The sequence below is a fragment of the Pristiophorus japonicus genome, chromosome 7 (genome assembly GCF_044704955.1).
Source record: "Pristiophorus japonicus isolate sPriJap1 chromosome 7, sPriJap1.hap1, whole genome shotgun sequence".
NCBI lineage: Eukaryota > Metazoa > Chordata > Chondrichthyes > Pristiophoridae > Pristiophorus > Pristiophorus japonicus.
The window spans coordinates 122,152,130-122,178,139 of record NC_091983.1 but is presented as its reverse complement, the minus strand read 5'-3'; the positions used below and the strand labels follow the sequence as shown (position 1 = coordinate 122,178,139).

The window sequence follows — 26,010 nt, the reverse complement described above, 5'->3', positions numbered from 1 at the left end:
TGTTTGTGCGCAGGAAATCTGGTGAGGCTTGCAATTAAGAAAAGAAAAGTTTTCATTGTGGCAAAAGTTGAGTCTGCAGAGATGAACAGTGAACAACTACAGGAAAAATTACCACAACTGCGTGAATCCAAAAAGTCTGGAGTCAGGAAGGTGGGGATAATTTCCTTTACTGAGGATACCCTGGCGGTCCTGATGCAGCAGGTACAACAAAGGATGGTGGCCTTCCTGGGAGAAGACGGTCACCATTAAATGAAGGTCAAATCTGCTTGGAGTAAATAGAGTATCCTAGATCCATTGGATGAAGGAAGATGTTTTGTAGTATAAAGCGGGATGAAAAATAGGTGTACTGACCTTTATATACTTTGTTTTACTCTGGGGCACAGTTCACATGAACCAAATTAAGTCTGTGAACTGCAACGTCTTCACAGAACTAGCATGCAAATCATGGACAACTTTTTCTACAGTGTCATTTACTGTAAGGAAACTGAAGTGCGCACATTTTGTGGTGTAAACAAATAACTTTTATTGTTCCATTCAAATGTTGAAAGGGATGAACTGTTGCTATAGAAACCTCGCTCTAAGAATCCATCCTCGGCAGGCCAGACCAGAGCATTAGTCATGCAGCAAAATTTAAGGGCAAAGTGAGAACCAGCAATAAAGCTCGCCCAAAGAATGTGCAATTTGGATCAGAACGTTATGAACGGAATTACCATATTGCAATGATGCTGGTGGTAGCCACAATGAAGCATCCTTTTCACTGTCACTTTTCTCCACCATGAAATGCAATGCACTGAAAATCAGGCATGAGTGCCAAAAAGCCCAATATCATCCCATTGAGGCTCCAGACGATCAGCATTCATATATTCAAGGCACAGTGCAACAGGTCTTCATAAAAGAACAATTGTTGGGGTTGTTGTGATGTTGAGTCAAGTTGAGGAGATTAATGGTGAGGAAGAATAGACTGCAGCTTCCCATTACTGTTTGTAACATCCTAACTGAAGAGTCACATTGCACTAAAGTTTAACAATTGTTTATTTCAAGTTGAACACTGAAACTCTGTGTGTTGTGTGTATATATATATATATATATATATATATATACATACAGAAAGCCGCAGCAAATTTCTTTCAAATCCAACCATAAAATTCAGTGAGCAATGTTATCAGAAAATTGATAATGCTGTAAACTGAAAATTCATGCCCAAATTGCTTCGTACACGCCAGCATCTCAAATCATTTACATCTGCAGCAAACAGCAAGAATACAATCTCCACAAATGTCACTCACTTGTTACTTTAGACTTTACTGCTGTTTAAGAAAAAAATGATGAAAATCTGAGATAAGAAGGTCAATGCATGGTGGAAAGAGAAAATTCTCTACTACTGGTGGACTCATTTATTTTTGAATGGTGATCAGGTGTGACATCAATCAATCTGCCCTCCTTTGATTGGTAAAGTTCTACTCCTGGCACATTGTTGAAAAGCAGCTCGATGATCCCACACTGTCCATTTGTCAATTGAGCACATATCTGCGAAGAATGCATTATCTACTTCACACTCAATGGTAGAAATTTATCCTTTACAGTCAGAATAATTCTGTTCCTGGTCAGAAACAGCAGATACATCCACTCCACTAGCTCACATTGTTTACTCATCTTCCTGGAAACCCAAATCATAGATATCAAGACAGGCAACTCCTTTTTGAAAAGTTCCACAGCTAGATTTTTAAAATTTCTATGGGGGGCATGTTGTTGTGTGTTGTGTACCATTCTAAAACCGAATTAGTGAACAAACAAAACTCAGCTCTCTTTGTATCTAGACAATACATACTTCCAAAATGTGATCATTCTAATACCCCATGTACAGTATTTACTGGCAGATGTTAGATCCTGTATAACTACTTCTAAAAGTTTATTAAATGTTCACGTACAAGACGTCAGTGAACTTTGGATTTCCTGGAGTGTATTAGGGATGGTTTTCTAGACCAATATGTCGAGGAACTAACTAGAGGGCTGGCCATCCTAGAATGGGTGATGTGAAATGAGAAAAGACTAATTAGCAATCTTGTTGTGCGAGGCCTCTTGGGGAAGAGTGACCATGATATGATAGAATTTTTTATTAAGATGGAGAGTGACACAGTTAATTCAGAGACTAGGGTCCTGAACTTAAGGAAAGGTAACTTAGATGGTATGAGATGTGAATTGGCAAGAAAAGATTGGCGAATGATACTTAAAGGGTTGACGGTGGATAGGCAATGGCAAACATTTAAAGATCACATTGATGAACAATTGTACATCCCGGTCTGGAGTAAAAATAAAACAGGGAAGGTGGCTCAACGGTGGCTAACAAGGGAAATTAGGGATAGTGTTAAATCCAAGGAAGAGGCATATAAATTGGCTAGAAAAAGCAGCAAACCAGAGGACTGGGGGAAAATTAGAACTCTGCACAGGTGGACAAAGGGTTTAATAAGGAAGGGGAAAATAGAGTATGAGAGTAAGCTTGCAGGGAACATAAAAACTGACTGTAAAAGCTTCCATAGATAAGTGAAGACAAAAAGATTAGTGAAGACTAACGTAGGTCCCTTACAGTCAGAATCAGGTGAATTTATAATGGGGAACAAAGAAATGGCAGACCAATTGAACAAATACTTTGGTTCTGTCTTCACGAAGGAAGACACAAATAACATTCGGGAAATACTAGGGGACCGAGGGTCTAGCAAGAAGGAGGAACTGAAGGAAATCCTTATTAGCCAAGAAATTTTTGTTCGGGGAATTGATGGGATTGAAGACTGATAAATCGCCAGGGCCTGACAGTCTGCATCCCAGAGTACTTAAGGAAGTGGCCCTAGAAATAGTGGATGCTTTGGTGATCATTTTCCAACAGTCTATCAACTCGGGATCACTTCCTATGGACTGGAGGGTAGCTAATGGAACCCCACTTTTTAAAAAAGGAGGGAGAGAGAAAACAGGTAATTATAGACTGGTTAGCCTGACATCGGTAGTGGGGAACATGTTGGAATCAATTATTAAAGATGAAATAGCAGTGCATTTGGAAAGCAGTGACAGGATCGGTCCAAGTCAGCATGGGTTTATGAAAGGGAAATCATGCTTGACAAATCTTCTAGAATTTTGAGGATGTAACTAGTAGAGTGGACAAGGGAGAACCTGTGGATGTGGTGTATTTGGACTTTCAAAAGGCTTTTGACAAGGTCCCACACAAGAGATTAGTGTGCAAAATGAAAGCACATGGTATTGGGGATAATGTATTGACGTGGATAGAGAACTGGTTGGGAGACAGGAAACAGAGAGTCTTTCTCAGAATGGCAGGTAGTGACTAGTAGGGTGCCGCAGGGCTCAGTGCTGGGACCCCAGCTATTTACAATTTACAACATGCATCAATGAAGTAGATGAAGGAACTAAATGTAAAATCTCCAAGTTTGCAGTTTGCAGATGACACAATGCTGGGTGGCAGTGTGAGCTGTGAGGAGGATGCTAAGTGGCTGTAGGGTGACTTGGACAGGTTAGGTGAGTGGGCAAATGCATGGCAGATGCAATATAATGTGGAAAAATGTGAGGTTATCCACTTTGGTGGCAAAAACAGGAAGACAGAATATTATCTGAAGGGGAGGTGCAACGAGACCTGGGTGTCATGGTACATCAGTCATTGAAAGTTGGTATGCAGGTACAGCAGGCGGTGAAGAAGGCAAATGGCATGTTGGCCTCATAGCTAGGGATTTGAGTATAGGAGCAGGGAGGTCTTAATGCAGTTGTACAGGGCCTTGGTGAGGCCTCACCTGGAATATTGTGTACAGTTTTGGTCTCCTAATCTGAGGAAGGATGTTCTTGCTATTGAGGGAGTGCAGCGAAGGTTCACCAGACTGATTCTCGGGATGGTAGTACTGACATATGAGGAGAGACTGGATCGACTGGGCCTTTATTCACTGGAGTTTAGAAGAATGAGAGGGGATCTCATAGAAACATATAAAATTCTGACAGGACTGGACAGGTTAGATGCAGGAAGGATGTTCCCGATGTTGGGGAAGTCCAGAACCAGGGGACATATAGTCTAAGGATAAGGGGTAAGCCATTTAGGACCAAGATGAGGAGAAACTTCTTCACTCAGAGTTGTTAACCTGTGGAATTCTCTACCATAGAGAGTTGTTGATGCCAGTTCGTTAGATATATTCAAGAGGGAGTTAGCTGTGGCCCTGACTGCTAAAGGGATCAAAGGGTTGAGAGAAAGCAGGAAAAGGGTACCGAGGTGAATGATCAGCCATGATCTTATTGAATGGTGCTGCAGGCTTGAAGGGTGAATGGCCTACTCCTGCACCTATTTTCTATGTTTAGACATAGTCACGTGTTGTGCACAAAACATTTGATTCTTAGGCACTTTGGGCTAGAAATGTTTCTCGGACGGTGGTGCTGAACGTGTGGTATCGGATCGGCCATCCGTCATACGCAGGGCCTAATATTCAGTTGCAGTGCAGTCAATATAACTTAACACCAGGCGCTGCGTGTAACGGGCAGCCGATGCGGCACCCCCCCATTTAGCGTCACTGCCCGACATGAATTTCTCGGACAAAATCTCTTTAGTCCACCACTGAATCCTGCAAAACTTTAGGTATAGATTCGCTTTTCACAATTTTGCAAAAAAAGAACTTATTAATGATGAATGAAAAAAGAATGGAGGATTCTCAGCTGCTACTAGTTTTGCCAAGTGCAATCAACAGTGTTCGAAGATCAGGCCCTGAAATCTGGCACCAAATCTATGCTCTACAATGATACCCTCCCTCCTGTATGGCTCAGAGACATGGACCATGTACAGTAGACACCTCAACGCGCTGGAGAAATACCACCAACAATGTCTCTGCAAGATCCTGCAAATCCCCTGGGAGGACAGACGCACCAACATCAGTGTTCCCGATTAGACCAACATCCCCAGCATCGAAGCACTGACCACACTCAACCTGCTCAGTTGGGCAGGCCACATTGCTCGCATGCCTGACACAAGACTCCCAAAGCAAGTGCTCTACTCAGAAATCCTACATAGCAAGCGAGCCCCACGTGGGCAGAGGAAACGTTTCAAGGACATCCTCAAAGCCTCCAACAACACCTGGGGGGTCCACGACCAAAGGTTGCCCTGAGTGGAGGAAGAGCATCCGGGAGGGCGCTGAGCATCTTGAGTCTCGTCGCCGGGAGCATGCAGAAAGCAAGCGCACATAGCAGAAGGAGTCTGCGGCAAACAGACTCACCACCCACCCTTTCCTTCAATGACTGTCTGTCCCACCTGTGACAGAGACTGTATTTCCCGTATTGGACTGTTCAGTCACCTGAGAACTCATTTTTGGAGTGGAAGCAAGTCTTCCTCGATTTCGAGGGACTGCCTATGATGATGATCAAAAGTGCACAACAAAAAAATACGTAGCCACCAAGATTCCTTTGGAGTTCCGGAGCTCTCCTGTCAAACGTCTGGTGGGAAACTGGTCAAACACACAGGAAAACGGCAAAGCCCTGGTTGTGCCTCTCATATATAAAGCTATGGCCGCTACTAATCATTATTCCTATTTTCACTTCTGCCAGTGAAGCAGACACAACTAACATGCTCTGAATCTGTGAGATAATCCTTATTGCTCAAGTTGGTATGCAAAGTTTTCAAGCAGGTAAGCTTGCCAGATTTTAATTTGAACATTATTTCATTGATAATATTAATTATACTTTGCTATTAGCTTTAGTATTACAAAATTCGCAAATAATTTTTACAAGCTGTTCCTACTCACATTTTAACTGGACTTATCTCCATTTTCATTCCATTGTCAAGAGGTGCAGAAAATTGGAGTGCAGAATGCCATCCATCCCCAGAGATTAACTGGTAGTTTTAGTCATGTAAGAAATCGTGAATTGGAAGAAATAATTTGAGACCAAAAAGTCTCTTCAGCCTGGTGTTAGAATTAAAGGATTCATTCCATGGTACAATAGCTAAAGCTACTTCAACAACGTGAACATAAATAACTGATAATAGGCAGCTCCAAACATCTGACAGCCAAGAATGGCATGTCTGACTCCAACCTTGGGAGGATAAATGTGAAGAGGGGAGTTTCACCCAAGAGTTGAGACAAAGAACTCGACATATCATAGGTTAAATGGTCCTGTCCATATCCTATACCAGGCCCAACCCTAAAAAGAGAATAAAAGAAAGACCTGGAAGGCTTTTCAGAGCAGACGGTGAAGATAAGAACTGTGCGGCCACCAGCCGCCTGTCCGATCGGGACTAATAACAGCTACTTGTCACGGTCGTTTGTCTACAATGCCTATCCTGATTGTGCGCTGTTTTTGACTATATTTGAACTACTGTTCCCGGAATAAAATGCCTTATAACTCCTAAGACTTTGGGTATCTCTGTGTGACCTGTGATTCTAATCTTACAGTCATTTGACATTGAAACAAATGAGAGCTGAGAGGTTAGCAATGGATGTAAATATCTCATTGTAATAACTTTTGTGTTACCTTTCTTTGTAGGTTTTGGTTTCACTTGCTTCATGGTTTCTGCCTCTAAATATTTGGTGAACAATTGAATTAGGTTCAATTTTAATCAATCTTTAATTGTACAAGAATATTAACTAGATATTAGTCTCATAAGATGTACATTCAACACATTATATGTATACATATACAATTAATAATGAACAGGGTAATGGCAGAGACCTTGAACAAATATTTTGTATTGGTCTTCACAGTAGAATACACTAAAAACATCCCAATCATGGATAATCAAGGGTCTATAGGGAGGGAGGAACTTAATACAATTCACTATCACTAATGAAGTAGTACTCGTTAAAATAATGGGACTAAAGGCAGACAAGTCCCCTGGACCTGATGGCTTACATCCTAGGGTATTAAAAGAAGTGGCTGCAGAGATAGTGGATGCATTGGTTGCAATCTACCAAAATTGTCTGGATTTTGGGGTGGTCCCAGCAGACTGGAAAATCGCAAATGTAACGCCCCTATTTAAAAAAGGAGGCAGAAAAAAAGCAGGAAACTATAGACCAGTTAGCCTAACATCTGTCATTGGGGAAATGCTGGACCCATTATTAAGGAAGCAGTAGCGGGACATTTGGAAAAGCATAATTCAATCAAGCAGAGTCAGCATGGTATTATGAAAGGGAAAGCATGTTTGACAAATTTGGTGGAGTTTTTTGAGGATGTAACAAGCAGGGTGGATAAGGGGCAACCAGTGGATGTGGTGTATTTGGATTTCCAGAAGGCATTCGATAAGGTGCCATATAAAAAGTTACTGCACAAGATAAAAGCTTACTGGGTTGGGGGTAATATATTAGCACGGATAGAGGATTGGCTAACTAAAGAAAACAGAGAGTCGGGATAAATGAGTCATTTTCCAATTGGCAAACAGTGACTAGTGGGGTGCCACAGGGATTGGTGCTGGGTCCTCAACTATTTACAATCTATATTAATGACTTGGATGAAGGGATCTAGTGTAATGTAGCCAAGTTTGCTGATGATAGGTGGGAAAGTAAATTGTGAGGAGGGCACAAAAAATATGCAAAGGATATAGACAGGCTAAGTGAGTGGGCAAACATTTGGCAGATAGAGTATAATGTGGGAAAATGTGAGGTTATCCACTTTTGCAGAAAAAATAGAAAAGCAAATTATCATTTAAATGGAAAAAAATTGCAAAGTGTTGCAGTACAGAGGGACCTGGGGGTGCTTGTGTATGAAACACAAAAACTTAGTATGCAGGTACAGCAAGTAATCAGGAAGGTAAATGGAATGTTGGCCTTTATTGCAAAGGGGGTTAGAATATAAAAGCAGAGAAGTCCTCCTACAACTGTACAGGGTATTGGTGAGCCACACCTAGAATACTGCGTACAGTTTTGGTCTCCTTATTTATGGAGGGATATGCTTGCATTGGAGGCAGTTCAGAGAAGGTTCACTAGGTTGATTCCTGAGTTGAAGGGGTTGATTTATGAAGAAAGGTTGAGTAGGTTAGGCCTATACTCATTGGAGTTCAGAAGAATGAGAGGTGATCTTATCGAAACATGTAAGATAATGAGGGGACATGACAAGGTGGATGCAGAGAGGATATTTCCACTCATAGGGGAAACTAAAACTAGAGGATATTCAGAATAAATGGCCGCCCATTTAATACTGAGATAAGGAGGAATTTCTTCTCTCGGAGGGTTGTAAATCTATGGAATTCTCTGCTCCAGAGAGCTGTGGAGGCTGGGTCATTGAATATATTTAAGGCGGAGATAGACAGATTTATGAGTGATAAGGGAATAAAGGGTTATAGGGAGCAGGCAGGGAAATGGAGTTGAGCCCATGATTAGTTCAGACATGATCTTATTAAATTGCGGAGCAGGCTCGAGGGGCCAGGTGACCTACTCCTGCTCCTATTTCTTATGTTCTTATGTTCTTATGTAATTAAGATAACAAAATACATCTGGATTATTTTTGTATCATTACATTTTGCACACAAAAATGAGGTGGTAGTCGTTCCCCCCTAAAAAATAGCAGTCAGTCACTGCTGCTTTTAAGGGCAGTAAAGTTTTACAGTGAAGATAAATCTGGGCGTTAATCTCATGACTACCTACAATGAAGGGTCGGATGTAGTCATTTAGACTCCAACCCCATTTTTATCCTCACTGTCTGAATACAGCAAGTTCCTACTCAGCACTAACAAACCACAGCTGGCACAGGTCAGCTCACGGCGTGGCAAGGCTGTGCAGATAGAAAGAAAAGCTGGCCTAACTGAATTTTTCAAAACTAGCCCCACTCCTCCTCAGTTTCCTGTGCATGAACAATGGGTACAGGTAACATGAGCAGTAGCACAGAATGCTTGTGTGCAGGAAATCTGCTGAGGCTGCAGCTGCTCTTCAAGGGCTGCTGCTTGCACTTAAGAAAGGAAAAGTTTTCATTGTGGCAAAAGTTGAGCATTTAGTGATGAACAGTGAACAACTATGGGAGAAATCACCAAAACTGCGTGAATCCAAAAATGTCTGGAAAAAGGAATGTGGGGAAAATTCCCTTCACTGAGGATGCCCTTGCGGTCCTGATGCAAGAGGTACAACAGAGGATGGTGGCCCTCCTGGGAGAAGGAAGTCCCCATTAAGCGGAGAACAAATCTGCTTGTATGGAAGTAGCAGAGTAAATAGAGTTTCCCAGATCCACAGGATAAAGGAAGATGTTTTGTTGTATAAGGAGGGATGAAAAATAAGTGTACTGACCTTTACATACTTTCTTTTACTCAAGGGAACAGTTCACATGAACCAAATTAAGTAGAAATGTAGAACATAGAAATTTACAGCACAGAAGGAGGCCATTTCGGCCCATCGTGTCCATGCCGGCCGACACAGAGCCGCATGGCCCTTGATCAGCAGCCCTAAAGGTTACATATAAACCTATGAACAATGACGGAAAGGCAAAGAGCACCCAACCCAACCAGTCCGCTCCACACAACTACAACACCCCTTACACTAAAAACATCTACACTCCACCCCAAACGGAGCCATGTGATCTCCTGGGAGAGGCAAAAAACAGATTAAAAACCCAGACCAATTTAGGGAGAAAAAAAATCTGGGAAAATTCCTCTCCGACCCCATCCAGGCGATTGAAACTAGTCCAGATCATCACCCAGGCCATATTCTATTCCCTGCAGTACTTACCATTATATCTGTGTCGTCCAACAAAAGTTCATCCAATCTAATCCCAATTACCAGCTCTAGGTTTATAACCCTGCAGGTTACGGCACTTTAAGTGCCCATCCAACCATCTCTTAAAAGTGGTGAGGGTTTCTGTATCCACCACTCTTCCAGGCAGCGAGTTCCAGATCCCCACAACCCTCTGCGTAAAGAAGCCCCCCCTCAAATCCCCTCGAAACCTTCCACCAACCATCTTAAAACTATGCTCCCTCGTAATAGCCCCCTCCATGAATGGAAATAGATCCTTACTATCCACTATGTCCAGGCCCCTCAATATTTTGTACACCTTGATGAGGTCTCCTCTCAACCTCCTCAGTTCCAATGAGAACAAACTCAACCTATCCAATCTGTACAAACTAAGATTCTCCATTCCAGGCAGCATCCTCGTAAATTTCCTCTGCACCCTCTCTAGTGCAATAACGTCATTCCTATAATATGGCGACCAGAACTGCACGCAGTACACCAGCTGTGGCCTAACCAAAATATTATACAATTTAAGCATAACCTTCCTGCTCTTATATTCTATGCCTCGGCTGATAAAGGCAAGTATTCCATATGCCTTCTTAACCACCTTATCCACCTGACCTGCTACTTTCAGGGGTCTGTGGACGTTTTCACAGAACTAGCATGCAAATCATGGACAACTTTTTCTACAGTGTCATTTACTGTAGGGAAACTAAAGTGCACACATTTTGTGGGCTAAACAAATAACTTTCACTGTTCCATTCAAATGTTGAAAGGGATGAACTGTTGCTATAGAAACCTAGCTCTAAGAATCCATCCTCGGCAGGCCAGACCAGAGCATTAGTCATGCAGCAATATTTTAAGGGCAAATTGAAAACCAGTAATAGAGCTCGCCCAAAGAACGTGCAATTTGGATCAGAACGTAATGAGCAGAATTACCATATTTTAATAATGCTGGTGGTAACCACAATGAAGCCTCCTTTTGACTGTCATTTATCTCCACCATGAAATGTAATGCATATGGGCCAAAAAGCCTGATTTCATCCTATTGAGGCTCCAGACGATCAGCATTCATATATTCAAGGCACATTACAACAGGTCTTCATAAAAGAACAATTGTTGGGGTTGTTGTGATGTTGCGTCAAGTTGAGGAGATTAATGGTGAGGAGGAATAGACGGCAGCTTCCCATTACTGTTTGTAACATCCTAACTGAAGAGCCACATTTCACTTAAGTTTAACAATTGTTTATTTTGAGTTGAACACTGAAACTCTGTGTGTTGTGTGTGTATATATATATATACAGAAAGCCACAGCAAATTTCTTTCAAATCCAACCATCAATTCAGTGAGCAATGATATCAGAAAATTGATAGTGCTGTGAACTGAAAATTCATGCCCAATTTGCTTTGTACATGCCAGCATCTCAAATCATTTACATCTGCAGCAAACAGCAAGAATAAGATCTCCACAAATGTCACTCATTTGTTACTTTAGGCTTTACTGCTGTTTAAGAAAAAAATGATGAAAATCTGAGATAAAAAGGTCAATACATTTTTTAAAGAGAAAATTCTCTACTACTGGTGGACTCATTTATTTTTGAATGGTGATCAGGTGTGACATCAATCAATCTGTCCTCCTTTGATTGGTAAAGTTCTACTCCTGGCACATTGTTTAAAAGCAGCTCGATGATCCCACACTGTCCATTTGTCAATTGAGCACATATCTGCTGAGAATGCATTTTCTACTTCACACTCAAATAGTAGAAATTTGTACTTCACAGTCAGAATAATTATGTTCCTGGTCAGAAACAGCAGATACATCCACTCCATTTCCTCACATTGTTTGCTCATGTTCCTGGAAACCCAATCACAGATATCAAGACAGGCAACTCCTTTTTGAAATGTTCCACAGCTGGATTTTTAAAATTTCTATGGAGGGACATGTTGTTGTGTGTTGTGGGCATATTATTTTAAATAGTACCATTCTAAAACAGAATTAGTGAACAAGCAGAACTAAGCTCTCTTTGTATCTAGATGATACACACTTCCAAAATGTGATCATTCTAATATCCCATGTATAGTATTTATTGCCAGATGTTAGATCCTGTATAACTACTTCTAAAAGTTTATTAAATGTTCATGTACAAGACATCAATGAACATTGGAAATAGTCAAGTGTTATGCACAACACATTTGACCATGAGGCACTTTCTTCTCGAAATTTGTCTCGGACGGTGGTACCAAACGGGCAGTATTGGATCGGCCATCCGTCATACGCAGAGGCTGATAGTCAGTTCCAGTGCAGTTAATGTAACTGAATACCAGGCACTGCGTGTAACAGCAGCTGATCCGATACCCCCTGTTTAGCGCCATCGCCTGACACAAATTTCTAGTCCACCACTGAATCCTGCAAAAACTCAGGTATAATCTCACCTTTCACAATTTTGCAAAATAAGAAAATCTTATTAATAATGAAAGAAGAAAGAAAGAATGGAGGATTCTCAGCTGCTACTGGTTTTGCCAAGTACTTTCAACAGTGCCCAATAAAAAAAAACGTAGGCACCAAGATTCCGGAGTTCCGGAGGTCTCCTCTAAACGTCTGGTGGGAACCAGGAAAACGGCAAAGTCCTGGTTGTGCCAAGTCTTCACTGCAATGTACCTCTCGTATATAAAACTATGGCTGCTGCTGATAATCATTATTCCTATTTTCACTTCTGCCAGTGAACCAGACACAACTAACCTGCTCTGAATCTGTGAGATGATCATTATTGCTCAAGTTAGTATGCAAAGTTTTCAAGCAGGTAAGCTTGCCAGATTTTAGTTTGGACATTATTTCATTGATTATCCTAATTATATTTTGCTATAAGCTTCAGTATTAAACATTCTCAAATGATTTTTACAAACTGTTCCTATTCAAATCTTAACTGGACTTATCTCCATTTTCTTTCCATTGTCAAGCGGTGTGGAAAATTGGAATGCAGAATACTAGATCTAATAACCCATCCATCCCCAGAGATTAACTGGTAGTTTTAATCATGTAATAAATCGTGAATTGGAAGAAATAATTTGAGACCAAAAAGTCTCTTCAGCCTGGTGTTAGAATTAAAGGATTCGTTCCATGGTACAATAGCTAAAGCTACTTCAACAGCATGAACATAAATAAATGTTAAAAGGCAGCTCCAAACATCTGACGGCCAAGAATGGCATGTCTGACTCCAACCTTGGGAGAATTAATGTGAAGAGGAGAGTTTCATCTAAGAGTTGCGACAAAGAACTCAACATATCATAGGTTAAATGGTCCTGTCCATATCCTATTCCAGGCCCAACCCTAAAAAGAGAATAAAAGAAAGACCTGGAAGGCTTTTCAGAGCAGACGGTGAAGATAAGAACTGTGCGGCCACCAGCCGCCTGCCCGATCGGGACTAATAACAGCTACTTGTCACGGTCGTATGTCTACAATGCCTATCCTGATTGTGCGCTGTTTTTGACTATATTTGAACTACTGCTCCCAGAATAAAATGCCTTATAACTCCTAAGACTTTGGGTATCTCTGTGTGACCTGTGATTCTAATCTTACAGTCATTTGACATTGAAACAAATGAGAGCTGAGAGGTTAGCAACGGATGTAAATATCTCATTGTAATAACTTTTGTGTTACCTTTCTTTGTAGGTTTTGGTTTCACTTGCTTCATGGTTTCTGCCTCTAAACATTTGGTGAACAATTGAATTAGGTTCAATATTAATCAATCTTTAATTGTACAACAATATTAACCAGATAATAATCCCATAAGATTTACATTCAACATATTGTATGTATACATGCAATAATTAATAAAACAAAATACATGTGGATGATTTTTGTATCATTATAGTCCTGTTTGCACACAAGAATGAGGTTAATATCCCACCCTCCACCCCAAAATGGCTGCCCGTCACTGCTGCTTTTAAGATCAGTAAAGTTTTCCAGTGGTGATAAATCTAGGTGTGAGTCACATGACTACCTACATTGAAGGGTCAGGTGAAGTCATTTAGACTCCAATGCAGATTTTACCCTCACTGCCTGAATACGGCAAGTTCCTGCTCAACATCTACAAACCACAGATGGCACAGGTCAGCTCACGGCGTGGCAAGGCTGTGCAGATAGAAAGGAAGGCTGGCCTCGCTGAATTTTTCAAAACTAGCCCCACTTCTCTTCAGTTTCCTGTGCATGAACAATGGGTACAGGTAACATGAGCAGTAGCACAGAATGTTTGTGCGCAGGAAATCTTGGGAGGCAGCAGCTCTTCAAGGGCTGTTGCTTGCAATTGAGAAAATAAAGTTTTCATTGTGGCAAAAGTTGAGCATGTAGTGATGAACAGTGAACAACTATGGGAGAAATGACCAAAACTGCGTGAATCCAAAAATGTCTGGAAACAGGAATTTGGGAAAATTTCCCTTTACTGAGTTAGCCCTGGTGGTCCTGATGCAGCAGGTGCAACAATGGATGGTGTCCCTCCTGGGAAAAGACGGTCACCATTAAGCAGAGGACAAATCTGCTTGTATGGAAGTAGCAGAGTAAATACAGTATCCCAGATCCATAGAAGAAACGAAGATGTTTTGTAGTATGAGGAGGGATGAAAAATAGGTGCATTAACCTTTACATACTTTGTTTTACACTGGAGCATAGTTCACATGAACCCAACAGCACTAGCAAACACTCCCCCTAGGACATTGGTTCCGATCCTGCCCAGGTGCAGACCGTTTGGTTTGTCCTGGTCCCACCTCCCCCAGAACCGATTCCAATGTCCCAGGAATTTGAATCCATCCCTTCTGCACCACTCCTCAAGCCACGTATTCATCTGAGCTATCCTGCGATTCCTACTCTGACTAGCACGTGGCACTGGTAGCAATCTTGAGATTACTACTTTTGAGGTTCTACTTTTTAATTTAGCTCCTAGCTCCCTAAATTCGTCTTGTAGAACCTCATCCCGTTTTTTTACCTATATATTTGGTCCCTATATGCACCACGACAACTGGCTATTCACCCTCCCTTTTCTGAATGTCCTGCACCCGCTCCGAGACATCTTTGACCCTTGCACCAGGGAGGCAACATACCATCCTGGAGTCTCGGTTGCGGCCGCAAAAACGCCTATTTATTCCCCTTACAATAGAATCCCCGATCACTATAGCTCTCCCACTCTTTTTCCTGCCCTCCTGTGCAGCAGAGCCACCCACGGTGCCATGAACTAAGTCTATGAACTGCAACGTCTTCAAGAACTAGCATGCAAAACATGGACAACTTTTTCTACAATGTTATTTACTGTAGGGAAACTGAAGTGCGCATATTTTGTGGGGTAAACAAATAACTTTTACTGTTCCATTCAAATGTTGAAAGGAATGAACTGTTGCTATAGAAACCTTGCACAAAGAATCCAGCTTTGGCACGCCAACCCAGAGCATTAGTCATGCAGCAAAATTTAAGGGCAATGTGAGAATCAGCAATACAGCTCGCCCAAAGAATGTGCAATTTGGATCAGAACGTAATGAACAGAATTATCATATTGCAATGATTTTCACTATCACTTTTCTCCACCATGAAATGTTATGCACTGAAAATCAGGCATGTGGGCCAAAAAGCCCTATTTCATCCCATTGAGGTGCCAGAAAATCAGTCTTCATATATACAAGGGACAGTGCAACAGGTCTTCATTAAAAAAACAATTGTTGGGGTTGAGTCATGTTGAGGAGGTTAATGTTGAGGAGGAATAGACTGCAGCTTCTCATTACTGTTTGTAACATCCTAACTGAAGAGCCACATTGCACTTAAGTTTAACAATTGTTTATTTTGAGAAGAACACTGAAACTCTGTGCCTTGTTTATATACATATATTTATATAAACAGAAAGCAGTAGCAAATTTGTTTCAAATCCAACTGTCAATTCAGTGAGCAAAATTATCAGAAAATTGATAGTGCTGTAAACTGAAAATTCATGCCCAATTTGCCAGCAGCTCAAATCATTTAACTCTAGAGCAAGCAACAAGAATACAATCTCCACAAATGTCACTCACTTGTTACTTTAGGCATTACTGCTGTTTAAGAAAAAAATGATGAAAATCTGAGATAAAACGGTCAATATATTTTTGAAAAAGAAGATTTCCTACTACTGGTGGACTCATTTATTTTTGAATGGTGATCAGGTGTGACATCAATCATTTCGTCCTCCTTTGATTGGAAAAGATCTACTCCTGGCACATTGTTTAAAAGGAGCTTGATGATATCGCACAATGGGGCTAATTTTGACTTTGGATGATTGTGTAAAACGAGCGAAATCAATTTAGCCACTCTTAAATATCTCTCTCGATTTTCAGTTGATTGATTTGAATGACCCAATATTGTCCATATTACACCATTGGTCAAAGTCAAAATTACCAAACTGGTGTGTGAAGATACAACTGCTGCTGCACCTTATTCCTGTTGTCAATTCTTATAGGCCATCAGATACAACCAACATGTGCAGATTCTGTATGTTAATCATCAATGGTCATGTTGCTACTCAACGTGTTCAAGGAGGCAACTTGCCAGACTTTAATCTGAACATTATTTTGTTGATTATTTAAATTATACTTGTTATGAGCTTTATTATTACAAAATTACAAATGATTTTTACAAGATAAACAATGATTTTAACTGGACTAATCTCTATTTTCTTTCCATTGCCAAGAGGAGAGCCGATTGCTAGACATGATAACCCATCCATCCCCAGAGACTCACTGCTAGCTTTATACTTTCAGTATTGGATGGAAGGAGACCTGCGACGTTAAAACACAGATAAAGATCTCATTGAATGAGTTTTGTGTTACCTTTCTCCGTAGGTTTTCGTTTCACTTGCTTCACGGTTTCTGCCTCTAAATATTTGGTGAACAATTGAATTAGGCTCAATATTAATCATATTAGTCTCATAAGATGTACATTTACCATATTTTATGCATATAATAGTTAATATTGCACAAAAATGAGATGGTAGCGGCCCCAAAAATGGCTGCCAGTCCCGTCCATTTAATGCTTCTTTTACAGGCAGTTAAATTTTTGAGTGCAGATGAATCAGGCAAGAAACTCATGAATACAAACAAATAAGGATCAAGTGGTCATTTAGACCTCAATGCCAGAACAGTTTGACTGGGGCATGTAATTCGGTAAGGCAGCAGCTGTTAAAGGGCTGTTGTTTTCGGTTAAATAAAAGGGTAGTTTTTATTGTGGCAAAGGATGTGTTTGCAGAGAAGAGCAATGGTCAACTGCAGGAAAAGTGAGCAAAACTGCAAGAATCCTAAAATGTCTGGAAATACTAATGTGGGGAAAATTCCTTTTTACTGAGGATGCCCTAGAGGTCCTGGTTCTCTTGGGAGAAGATGACATCCCAAAGCAGAGGTCAAACCTGCTTGGATAGAATAGCAGAGTACATGGAGTTTCCTAGATCCAGAGCATGAGGAAGAGCTTTGGTAGTATGAGGAAGAGCTTTGGTAGTATGAGGAGGATGAGAAGGAGTGAGAAAATACTTTACTTTACTCTGAGGCATCGTTCACATGAACCAAATCAAATCTATGAGCTGCAATGTCTTCACAGTGCTATCCTGCAAAATATGAACAACCTTTTCGACCGGGTCTTTTACTGCACATTTTTCAAGTGCACACGTTTTGTGGGGCAAACAAATAACTTTCACTGTTACATAGTGAAACAAGGGTTGAACTGTTCCGACTGAAATCAAGTTCCAAAAATCCATCCTCGGCATGCCAGAGCATTTGTCATGCGCCAATATTTTACGGGTGAGTTGAGAACCAGAATGGAGCTCGCCCAAAGAAAGCACAATTTGGATCAGAACCTAATTAATATAATTACTATAGTGCAATGATGCTGGCGGTAGTCATACTGAAGCCTCCCTTTGACGTATTTAGCTCCACTATCAATTGTAATGCACTAAAAAACAGGCATGTGAACGAACTGAGCTAGTTAGAGTGGGTGAGAGCTCAGATGAACAGGTCCCCAAGAAAGAATGCAAAAGGCAGGAGGCAACAGAGCAGAGTAGCACTGGGGTAAGTGTAAACCAAAAGGTGATAGGAAGGGACAATATGTATGAATATAAAGGGGCTGCAGGAGAGGTCAAAACTAAAAATGATGGTTTAAAAACTAGTATTAAATCACTCTACCTAAACGCACACAGCATTCGAAATAAAGGAAATGAATTGACGGCACAAATCATTACAAATGGGTATGATTTGGTGGCCATTACAGAAACGTGGTTGCGGGGGGCCAAGATTGGAAATTAAACATACAGGGGTATCTGACAATTCGGAAAGATAGACAAGAAGGGAAAGGAGGTGGGGTAGCTCTGTTAATAAAGGATGAGATCAGGGCAGTTGTGAGAGACGATATTGGCTCCAATGAACAAAGTGTTGAATCATTGTGGGGAGAGAGTAGAGATAGTAAGGGGAAAAAGTCACTGGTGGGCGTAGTTTATAGGCCCCCAAATAATAACTTCATGGTGGGGTGGGCAATAATCAAGGAAATAATGGAGGCATGTGAAAAAGGAACGGCAGTAATCATGGGGGATTTTAACCTACATATCGATTGGTCACATCAAATCGCACGGGGTAGCCTTGAGGAGGAATTCATAGAATGCATACGGGATTGTTTCTTAGAACAGTATGTTACAGAACCTACAAGGGAGCAAGCTATCTTAGATCTGGTCCTGTGTAATGAGACAGGAATAATAAATGATCTCCTAGTAAAAGATCCTCTCGGAATGACTGATCACAGTCTGGTTGAATTTGTAATACAGATTGAGGGTAAGGAAGTAGTGTCTCAAATGAGCGTACTATGCTTAAACAAAGGGGACTACAGTGGGATGAGGGCAGAGTTGGCTAAAGTAGACTGGAAACACAGACTAAACGGTGGCACAATTGAGGAACAGTGGAGGACTTTTAAGGAGCTCTTTCATCGTGCTCAACAAAAATATATTCCAGTAAAAAAGAAGGACGGTAAGAGAAGGGATAACCAGCCGTGGATAACCAAGGAAATAAAGGAGAGTATCAAATTAAAAACCAATGCGTATAAGATGGCCAAGGTTAGTGGGAAACTAGAAGATTGGGAACATTTTAAACGACAGCAAAGAATGACTAAGAAAGCAATAAAGAAAGGAAAGATAGATTACGAAAGTAAACTTGCGCAAAACATAAAAACAGATAGTAAAAGCTTTTACCGATATATAAAACGGAAAAGAGTGACTAAAGTAAATGTTGGTCCCTTAGAAGATGAGAAGGGGATTTAATAACGGAAAATGTGGAAATGGCTGAGACCTTAAACAATTATTTTGCTTCGGTCTTCACAGTGGAAGACACAAAAACCATGCCAAAAATTGCTGGTCACGGGAATGTGGGAAGGGAGGACCTTGAGATAATCACTATCACTAGGGGGGTAGTGCTGGATAGGTTAATGGGACTCAAGGTAGACAAGTCCCCTGGTCCTGATGAAATGCATCCCAGGATATTAAAAGAGATGGCGGAAGTTACAGCAGATGCATTCGTTATAATCTACCAAAATTCTCTGGACTCTGGGGAGGTACCAGCGGATTGGAAAGCAGCTAATATAACGCCTCTGTTTAAAAAAGGGGGCAGACAAAAGGCAGGTAACTATAGGCCGGTTAGTTTAACATCTGTAGTGGGGAAAATGCTTGAAGCTATCATTAAGGAAGAAATAGCGGGACATCTAGATAGGAATAGTGCAATCAAGCAGACACAACATGGATTCATGAAGGGGAAATCATGTTTAACTAATTTACTGGAATTCTTTGAGGATATAACAAGCATGGTGGATAGAGGTGTACCGAAGGATGTGGTGTATTTAGATTTCCAAAAGGCATTCGATAAGGTGCCACACAAAAGGTTACTGCAGAAGATAAAGGTACGTGGAGTCAGAGGAAATGTATTAGCATGGATCGAGAATTGGCTGGCTCACAGAAAGCAGAGAGTCGGGATAAATGGGTCCTTTTCGGGTTGGAAATCGGTGGTTAGTGGTGTGCCACAGGGATCGGTGCTGGGACCACAACTGTTTACAATATACATAGATGACCTGGAAGAGGGGACAGAGTGTAGTGTAACAAAATTTGCAGATGACACAAAGACGAGTGGGAAAGTGGATTGTGTAGAGGACATAGAGAGACTGCAAAGAGATTTAGATAGGTTAAGCGAATGGGCTAAGGTTTGGCAGATGGAATACAATGTCGGAAAATGTGAGGTCATCCACCTTGGAAAAAAAAAACAGTAAAAGGGAATATTATTTGAATGGGGAGAAATTACAACATGCTGCGGTGTAGAGGGACCTGGGGGTCCTTGTGCATGAATCCCAAAAAGTTAGTTTGCAGGTGCAGCAGGTAATCAGGAAGGCGAATGGAATGTTGGCCTTCATTGCGAGAGGGATGGAGTACAAAAGCAGGGAGGTCCTGCTGCAACTGTATAGGGTATTGGTGAGGCCGCACCTGGAGTACCATGTGCAGTTTTTGTCACCTTACTTAAGGAAGGATATACTAGCTTTGGAGGGGGTACAGAGATGATTCACTAGGCTGATTCCAGAGATGAGAAGATTACCTTATGATGATAGATTGAGTAGACTGGTTCTTTACTCGTTGGAGTTCAGAAGGATGAGGAGTGATCTTATAGAAACATTTAAAATAATGAAAGGGATAGACAAGGTAGAGGCAGAGAGGTTGTTTCCACTGGTCGGGGAGACTAGAACTAGGGGGCACAGCCTCAAAATACGGGGGTGCCAATTTAAAACCGAATTGAGAAGGAATTTCTTCTCCCAGAGGGTTGTGAATCTGTGGAATTCTCTGCCCAAGGAAGCAGTTGAGGCCAGATCATTGAATGTATTCAAATCACAGATAGATAGATTTTTCACCAATAAGGGAATTAAGGGTTACGGGGAGCGGGCGGGTAAGTGGAGCTGAGTCCACGGCCAGATCAGCCATGATCTTGTTGAATGGCGGAGCAGGCTCGAGGGACTAAATGGCTTACTCCTGTTCTTAATTCTTATGTTCTTATGTTCTAAGTCTGATTTCATCACATTGAGGTTCTACAAAATCAACATTGACATACTGTACAACATGTCTTTAATCAAAAAACATTTGTTAGGGTTGTTGTGATGTTGAGTCTAGTTGAGAAGATTAATGATGAGGAGGAATAGACTGCAGTTTGGTCATTACTATTTGTAACATCTTAACTGAATAGCCACATTCCACTCAAGTTTAACAATTGTTTATTTGGGTGTGCAAATTGATTTACCTCTGTGAATATCAGAACATAAGAATTAGGAGCATGAGTAGGCCATTCGACCCTTCGAATCTACTCCGCCATTCAATAAGATCATAGCTGATCTTCTACCTCAACTTCACTTTCCTGCACTATCCCCATATCCATTCATTCCCTTAATATTCAAAAATCTATCGATCTCTGTCTTAAATATACTCAACGACTGAGCATCCGCAGCTCTCTGAGGTAGAGAATTTCAAACATTCACCACCCTCTGAGTGAAGTAATTTCTCCTCATCTCAGTCCTAAATAGCCGACCCCTTATTCTGACCCCGGTCCGGACATGGATTGGGTCTGTAATGGATCCATTGGTAAGGATCACGGCCTGCATGTCGTCGTGGAGCAAGCGAAGGATGTTGACAAACATTGGGGGCATCCGAAACGGAGGAGGACACTCCGTAGACCCTCACGGTTGACAGTGTCAAAGGTCGAAAAAGGCCATGTATAAGGGCTGGCACTGCTCCCTGCATTTTTCCTGCAGCTGTCGTGCTGCAAAGATCATGTCCGTTGTGCCCCTTGGTTGACAAAATCCGCACTGTGACTCCGGGAGGAGCTCCGTGGTCACAGGGAGAAGATGGTTGAAGAGGATTCTAGCGACAACTTTCCCAGTGGCTGATAGCAGGGACATTCCCCTGTAATTGCCGCAGTCGGACTTGTCCCCTTTTTTAAAGATGGTCACGATCACTGAAATCACCCGGCATGCTCTCTTCCCTCCAGATGAGAGAGATGAGGTCATCTATCTGCGCCAACATCACCTCTCCGCCATACTTTAGCGCCACGTTGTTTAAAAAGTTTCTTCAGAAGTTTTAAAAGTTTCTCCAGAAATGTTAAAAGTTTCTCCTGAAGTTTTAAAAGTTTTCCCAAGTTGTTTAAAAGTTTCCCAAGTTGGTTAAAAGTTTAAAGTAAAATGAAAGTCAGTAGTAAGCTACCTCCCTTGGTACTGTTCCATGGGTGCTGTCAGCCCTCTGCAGCTGCTCAAAGCTCTGGCTGGACCACACCTGGAGGGAAGTAGAGGCCTAGTCGTCTCTGAAGTGGGCCGGAACGCCTGGACGCTGCTGAAGAGAGGTCTGAACGCCGCCGGGGGCATGAACACCTACCGCCGCCCGGGGGCCCAAACACCTGGTCGCCGCTGCGGGCCCAAATGCCTTTGTTCCCTGAATCGGCCTTGGGATCTCCCCGGACATTTTACTGTCGGCCGCTCCTCCGCTGCTGACTACAGGTGTGAGCAGAGGTGCACCGTCGTTGAGGAGGAGGTCGTCTGACATATATTCAATGACCCAGCCTCAATAGCTCTCTGGGGGTAAAGAATTCCAAAGATTCATCATCTCTGTTTTCAATGTGCGAACCCTTATTCTGAAACTATGTCCCCTAGTTCTAGATTCCCCCACTAGGGGGAAACATCCTCTCTGCATCCACCTTGTCAAGCCCCCTCATAATCTAATACGTTTCGATAAGGTTACCTCTCATTCTTCTGAATTCCAATGAGTAGAGGTCCAACCTATTCAACATTTCCTCATAAGTCAACCACCTCATCACCGGAATCAACCTAGTGAACCTTTTCTGAACTGCCTCCAAAGCAAGTATATCCTTTTGTAAATATGGAAACCAAAACTGCACGCAGTATTCCAGGTGTGGCCTCGCCAATACCTTATATAGCTGTAGCAAGACTTCCCTACTTTTATACTCCATCCCATTTGAAATAAAGGCCAAGATTCCATTGGCCTTCCTGATCACTTGCTGTACCTGCATACTATCCTTTTGTGTTTCATACACAAGGACCCCCAGGTCCTGCTGTACTGCGGCACTTTGCGATCTTTCGCCATTTAAATAATAACTTGCTCTTTGATTTTTTTTCTGCCAAAGTGCATGACCTCACACTTTCCAATATTATACGCCCTCTGACAATTTTTTGCGCACTCACTTAGCCTGTCTATGTCCTTTTGCAGATTTTTTGTGTCCTCCTCACAAATTGCTTTTCCTCCCATCTTTGTATCATCAGCAAACTTGGCTATGTTACACTCGGTCCCTTCCTTGCAAGTCGTTAATATAGACTGTAAATAGTTTTGGTCCCAGCACTGATCCCTGCGGCACACCACTAGTTACTGGTTGCCAACCAGAGAATGAACCATTTATCCCGACTCTCTGTTTTCTGTTCGTTAGCCAATCCTCTATCCATGCTAATATATTACCCTCAACCCTGTGAACTTTTATCTTGTGCAGTAACCTTTTATGTGGCACTTTGTCAAATGCCTTCTGGAAGTCCAAATACACCACATCCACTGGTTCCCCTTTATCCACCCTGTTCGTTATATTCTCAAAGAATTCTAGAAAATTTGTCAAACATGACTTCCCTTTCATAAAACCATGCTGACTCTGCTTGACTGTATTATGATTTTCTAAATGTCCTGCTACTACTTCCGTGGCTTGAGGAGTGGTACAGAAGGGAGGGATTCAAATTCCTGGGACATTGGAACTGGTTCTGGGGGAGTTGGGACCAGTACAAACCAGATGGTCTGCATCTGGGCAGGACTGGAACCAATGTCCTAGGGGGAGTGTTTGCTAGTGCTGTTGGGGAGGGGTTAAACTAATATGGCAGGGGGATGGGAACCTATGCAGGGAGACAGAGGGAAGTAGAATGGGGGCAGAAGCAAAAGATAGAAAGAAGAAAAGTAAAAGTGGAGGGCAGAGAAACCCAAGGCAAAAAGCAAAAAGGGCCACATTAAAGCAAAATCCTAAAGGGGCAAAGGGTGTTAAAAAGACAAGCCTGAAGGCTCTGTGCCTCAATGCGAGAGGTATTCGGAATAAGATGGCCGAATTAACTGCGTAGATAGCAGTTAACGGATATGATGTAATTGGCATCACGGAGACATGGCTCCAGGGTGACCAAGGCTAGGAACTCAACATCTAGGGGTATTCAACATTTAGGAAGGATAGACAGAAAGGAAAAGGAGGTGGGGTGGCGTTGCTGGCTAAAGAGGAAATTAATGCAATGGTAAGGAAGGATATTAGCTTGGATAATGTGGAGCTACGGAATAACAAAGGGCAGAAAACGTTCGTGGGAGTTGTGTGCAGACCATCAAACAGTAGTAATGAGGATGGGGACATCATCAAACAAGAAATTAGGGATGCGTGCAATAAAGGTACAGCAGTTATCATGGGCGACTTTAATCGACATATTGACTGGGCAAACCAAACTGGTATCAATACGGTGGAGGAGGATTTTCTGGAGTGTATTAGGGATGGTTTTCTAGACCAATATTTCGAGGAACCAACTAGAGGCTGGCCATCCTCGACTGGGTGATGTGTAATTAGAAAGGACTAATGAACAATCTTGTTGTGCGAGGCCCCTTGGGGAAGAGTGACCATAATATGGCAGAATTCTTTATTAAGATGGAAAGTGACACAGTTAATTCAGAGACTAGGGTCCTGAACGTAAGGAAAGGTAACTTCGATGGTATGAGATGTGAATTGGCTAGAATAGACTGGCGAGTGATACTTAAAGGGTTGACGGTGGATAAGCAATGGCAAACATTTAAAGATCACATGGATGAACTTCAACAATTGTGCATCCCTGTCTGGAGTAAAAATAAATGGGGAAGGTGGCTCAACTAGTGCTACCAAGGGAAATTAAGGATAGTGTTAAATCCAAGGAAGAGACATGTAAATTGGCCAGAAAAAGCAGCAAACCTGAGGACTGGAATAATTTTGTAATACAGCAGAGGACAAAGGGTTTAATTAGGAGGGGGGAAATAGAGTATGAGAGGAAGCTTGCAGGGAACATAAAAACTGACTGCAAAAGCTTCTATAGATATGTGAAGAGAAAAAGATTAGTGAAAACAAACGTAGGTCCCTTGCAGTCAGATTCAGGTGAATTAACCTGGGGAACATAGAAATGGCGGACCAGTTAAACAAATACTTTGGTTCTGTTTTCACGAAAGAAGACACAAATAAACTTCCGGAAATATTGGGGACCGAGGATCTAGTGAGAAGGAGGAATTGAAGGATATCCTTATTAGGCGGAAAATGTGTTCAGAAAATTGATGGGATTGAAGGCTGATAAATCCCCGTGGCCTGATTATCTGCATCCCAGAGTACTTAAGGAAGTGGCCCTAGAAATAGTGGATGCATTGGTGATCATTTTCCTACAGTCTAACGACTCTGGATCAGTTCCTATGGACTGGAGTGTAGCTAATGTAACACCACTGTTTAAAAAAGGAGGGAGAGAGAAAAGAGGTAATTATACACCGGTTAGCCTGACACCAGTAGTGGGGAAAATGTTGGAATCAATTATTAAAGATGAAATAGCAGCGCGTTTGGAAAGCAGTGATAGGATCAGTCCAAGTCAGCATAGATTTATGAAAGGGAAATGATGCTTGACAAATCTTCTGGAATTTTTTGAGGATTTAACTAGTAGATTGAACAAGGGTATTTGGACTTTCAAAAGGCTTTTGACAAGATCCCACACAAGAGATTGGTGTGCAAAATCAAAGCACATGGTATTGGGGGTAATGTACTGACATGGATAGAGAACTGGTTGGCAGACAGGAAGCAGAGAGTCAGGATAAACGGGTCCTTTTCAGAATGGCAGGCAGTGACTAGTGGAGTGCCGCAGGGCTCAGTGCTGGGACCCCAGCTCTTTACAATATACATCAATGATTTAGATGAAGGAATTGAGTGTAATATCTCCAAGTTTGCAGATGACACTAAATTGGGTGGTAGTGTGAGCTGTGAGGAGGACGCTAAAAGGCTGCAGGGTGACTTGGACAGGTTAGGTGAGTGGACAAATGCAGTATAATGTGGATAAATGTGAGATTATCTACTTTGGGGGCAAAAACTTGAAGGCACAATATTATCTGAATGGCAGCAGATTAGGAAAGGGGGAGGTGCAATGAGATCTTGGTGTCATGGTTCATCAGTCATTGAAAGCTGGCATGCAGGTATAGCAGGAAGTGAAGAAGGCAAATGGTATGTTGGCCTTCATAGCTAGGGGATTTGAG

The 26,010-nt window shown here is 41.8% G+C and overlaps 1 protein-coding gene across 1 annotated transcript in view; it reads right to left on the bottom strand.

Annotated features, from left to right (window-relative positions):
• Positions 1-26,010, bottom strand: part of LOC139266620 (triadin-like) — a 563,562-nt gene that overhangs the window by 155,976 nt on the left and 381,576 nt on the right. Inside the window, exons 33-37 of the mRNA XM_070884212.1 lie at positions 16,517-16,561; positions 15,725-15,745; positions 13,335-13,379; positions 6,502-6,546; positions 1,287-1,307 (exon numbers count right to left, since the gene is read on the bottom strand). Of these exons, the coding sequence (XP_070740313.1) occupies positions 1,287-1,307; positions 6,502-6,546; positions 13,335-13,379; positions 15,725-15,745; positions 16,517-16,561 (177 nt within the window). The remainder of the gene's footprint in view (positions 1-1,286; positions 1,308-6,501; positions 6,547-13,334; positions 13,380-15,724; positions 15,746-16,516; positions 16,562-26,010) is intronic.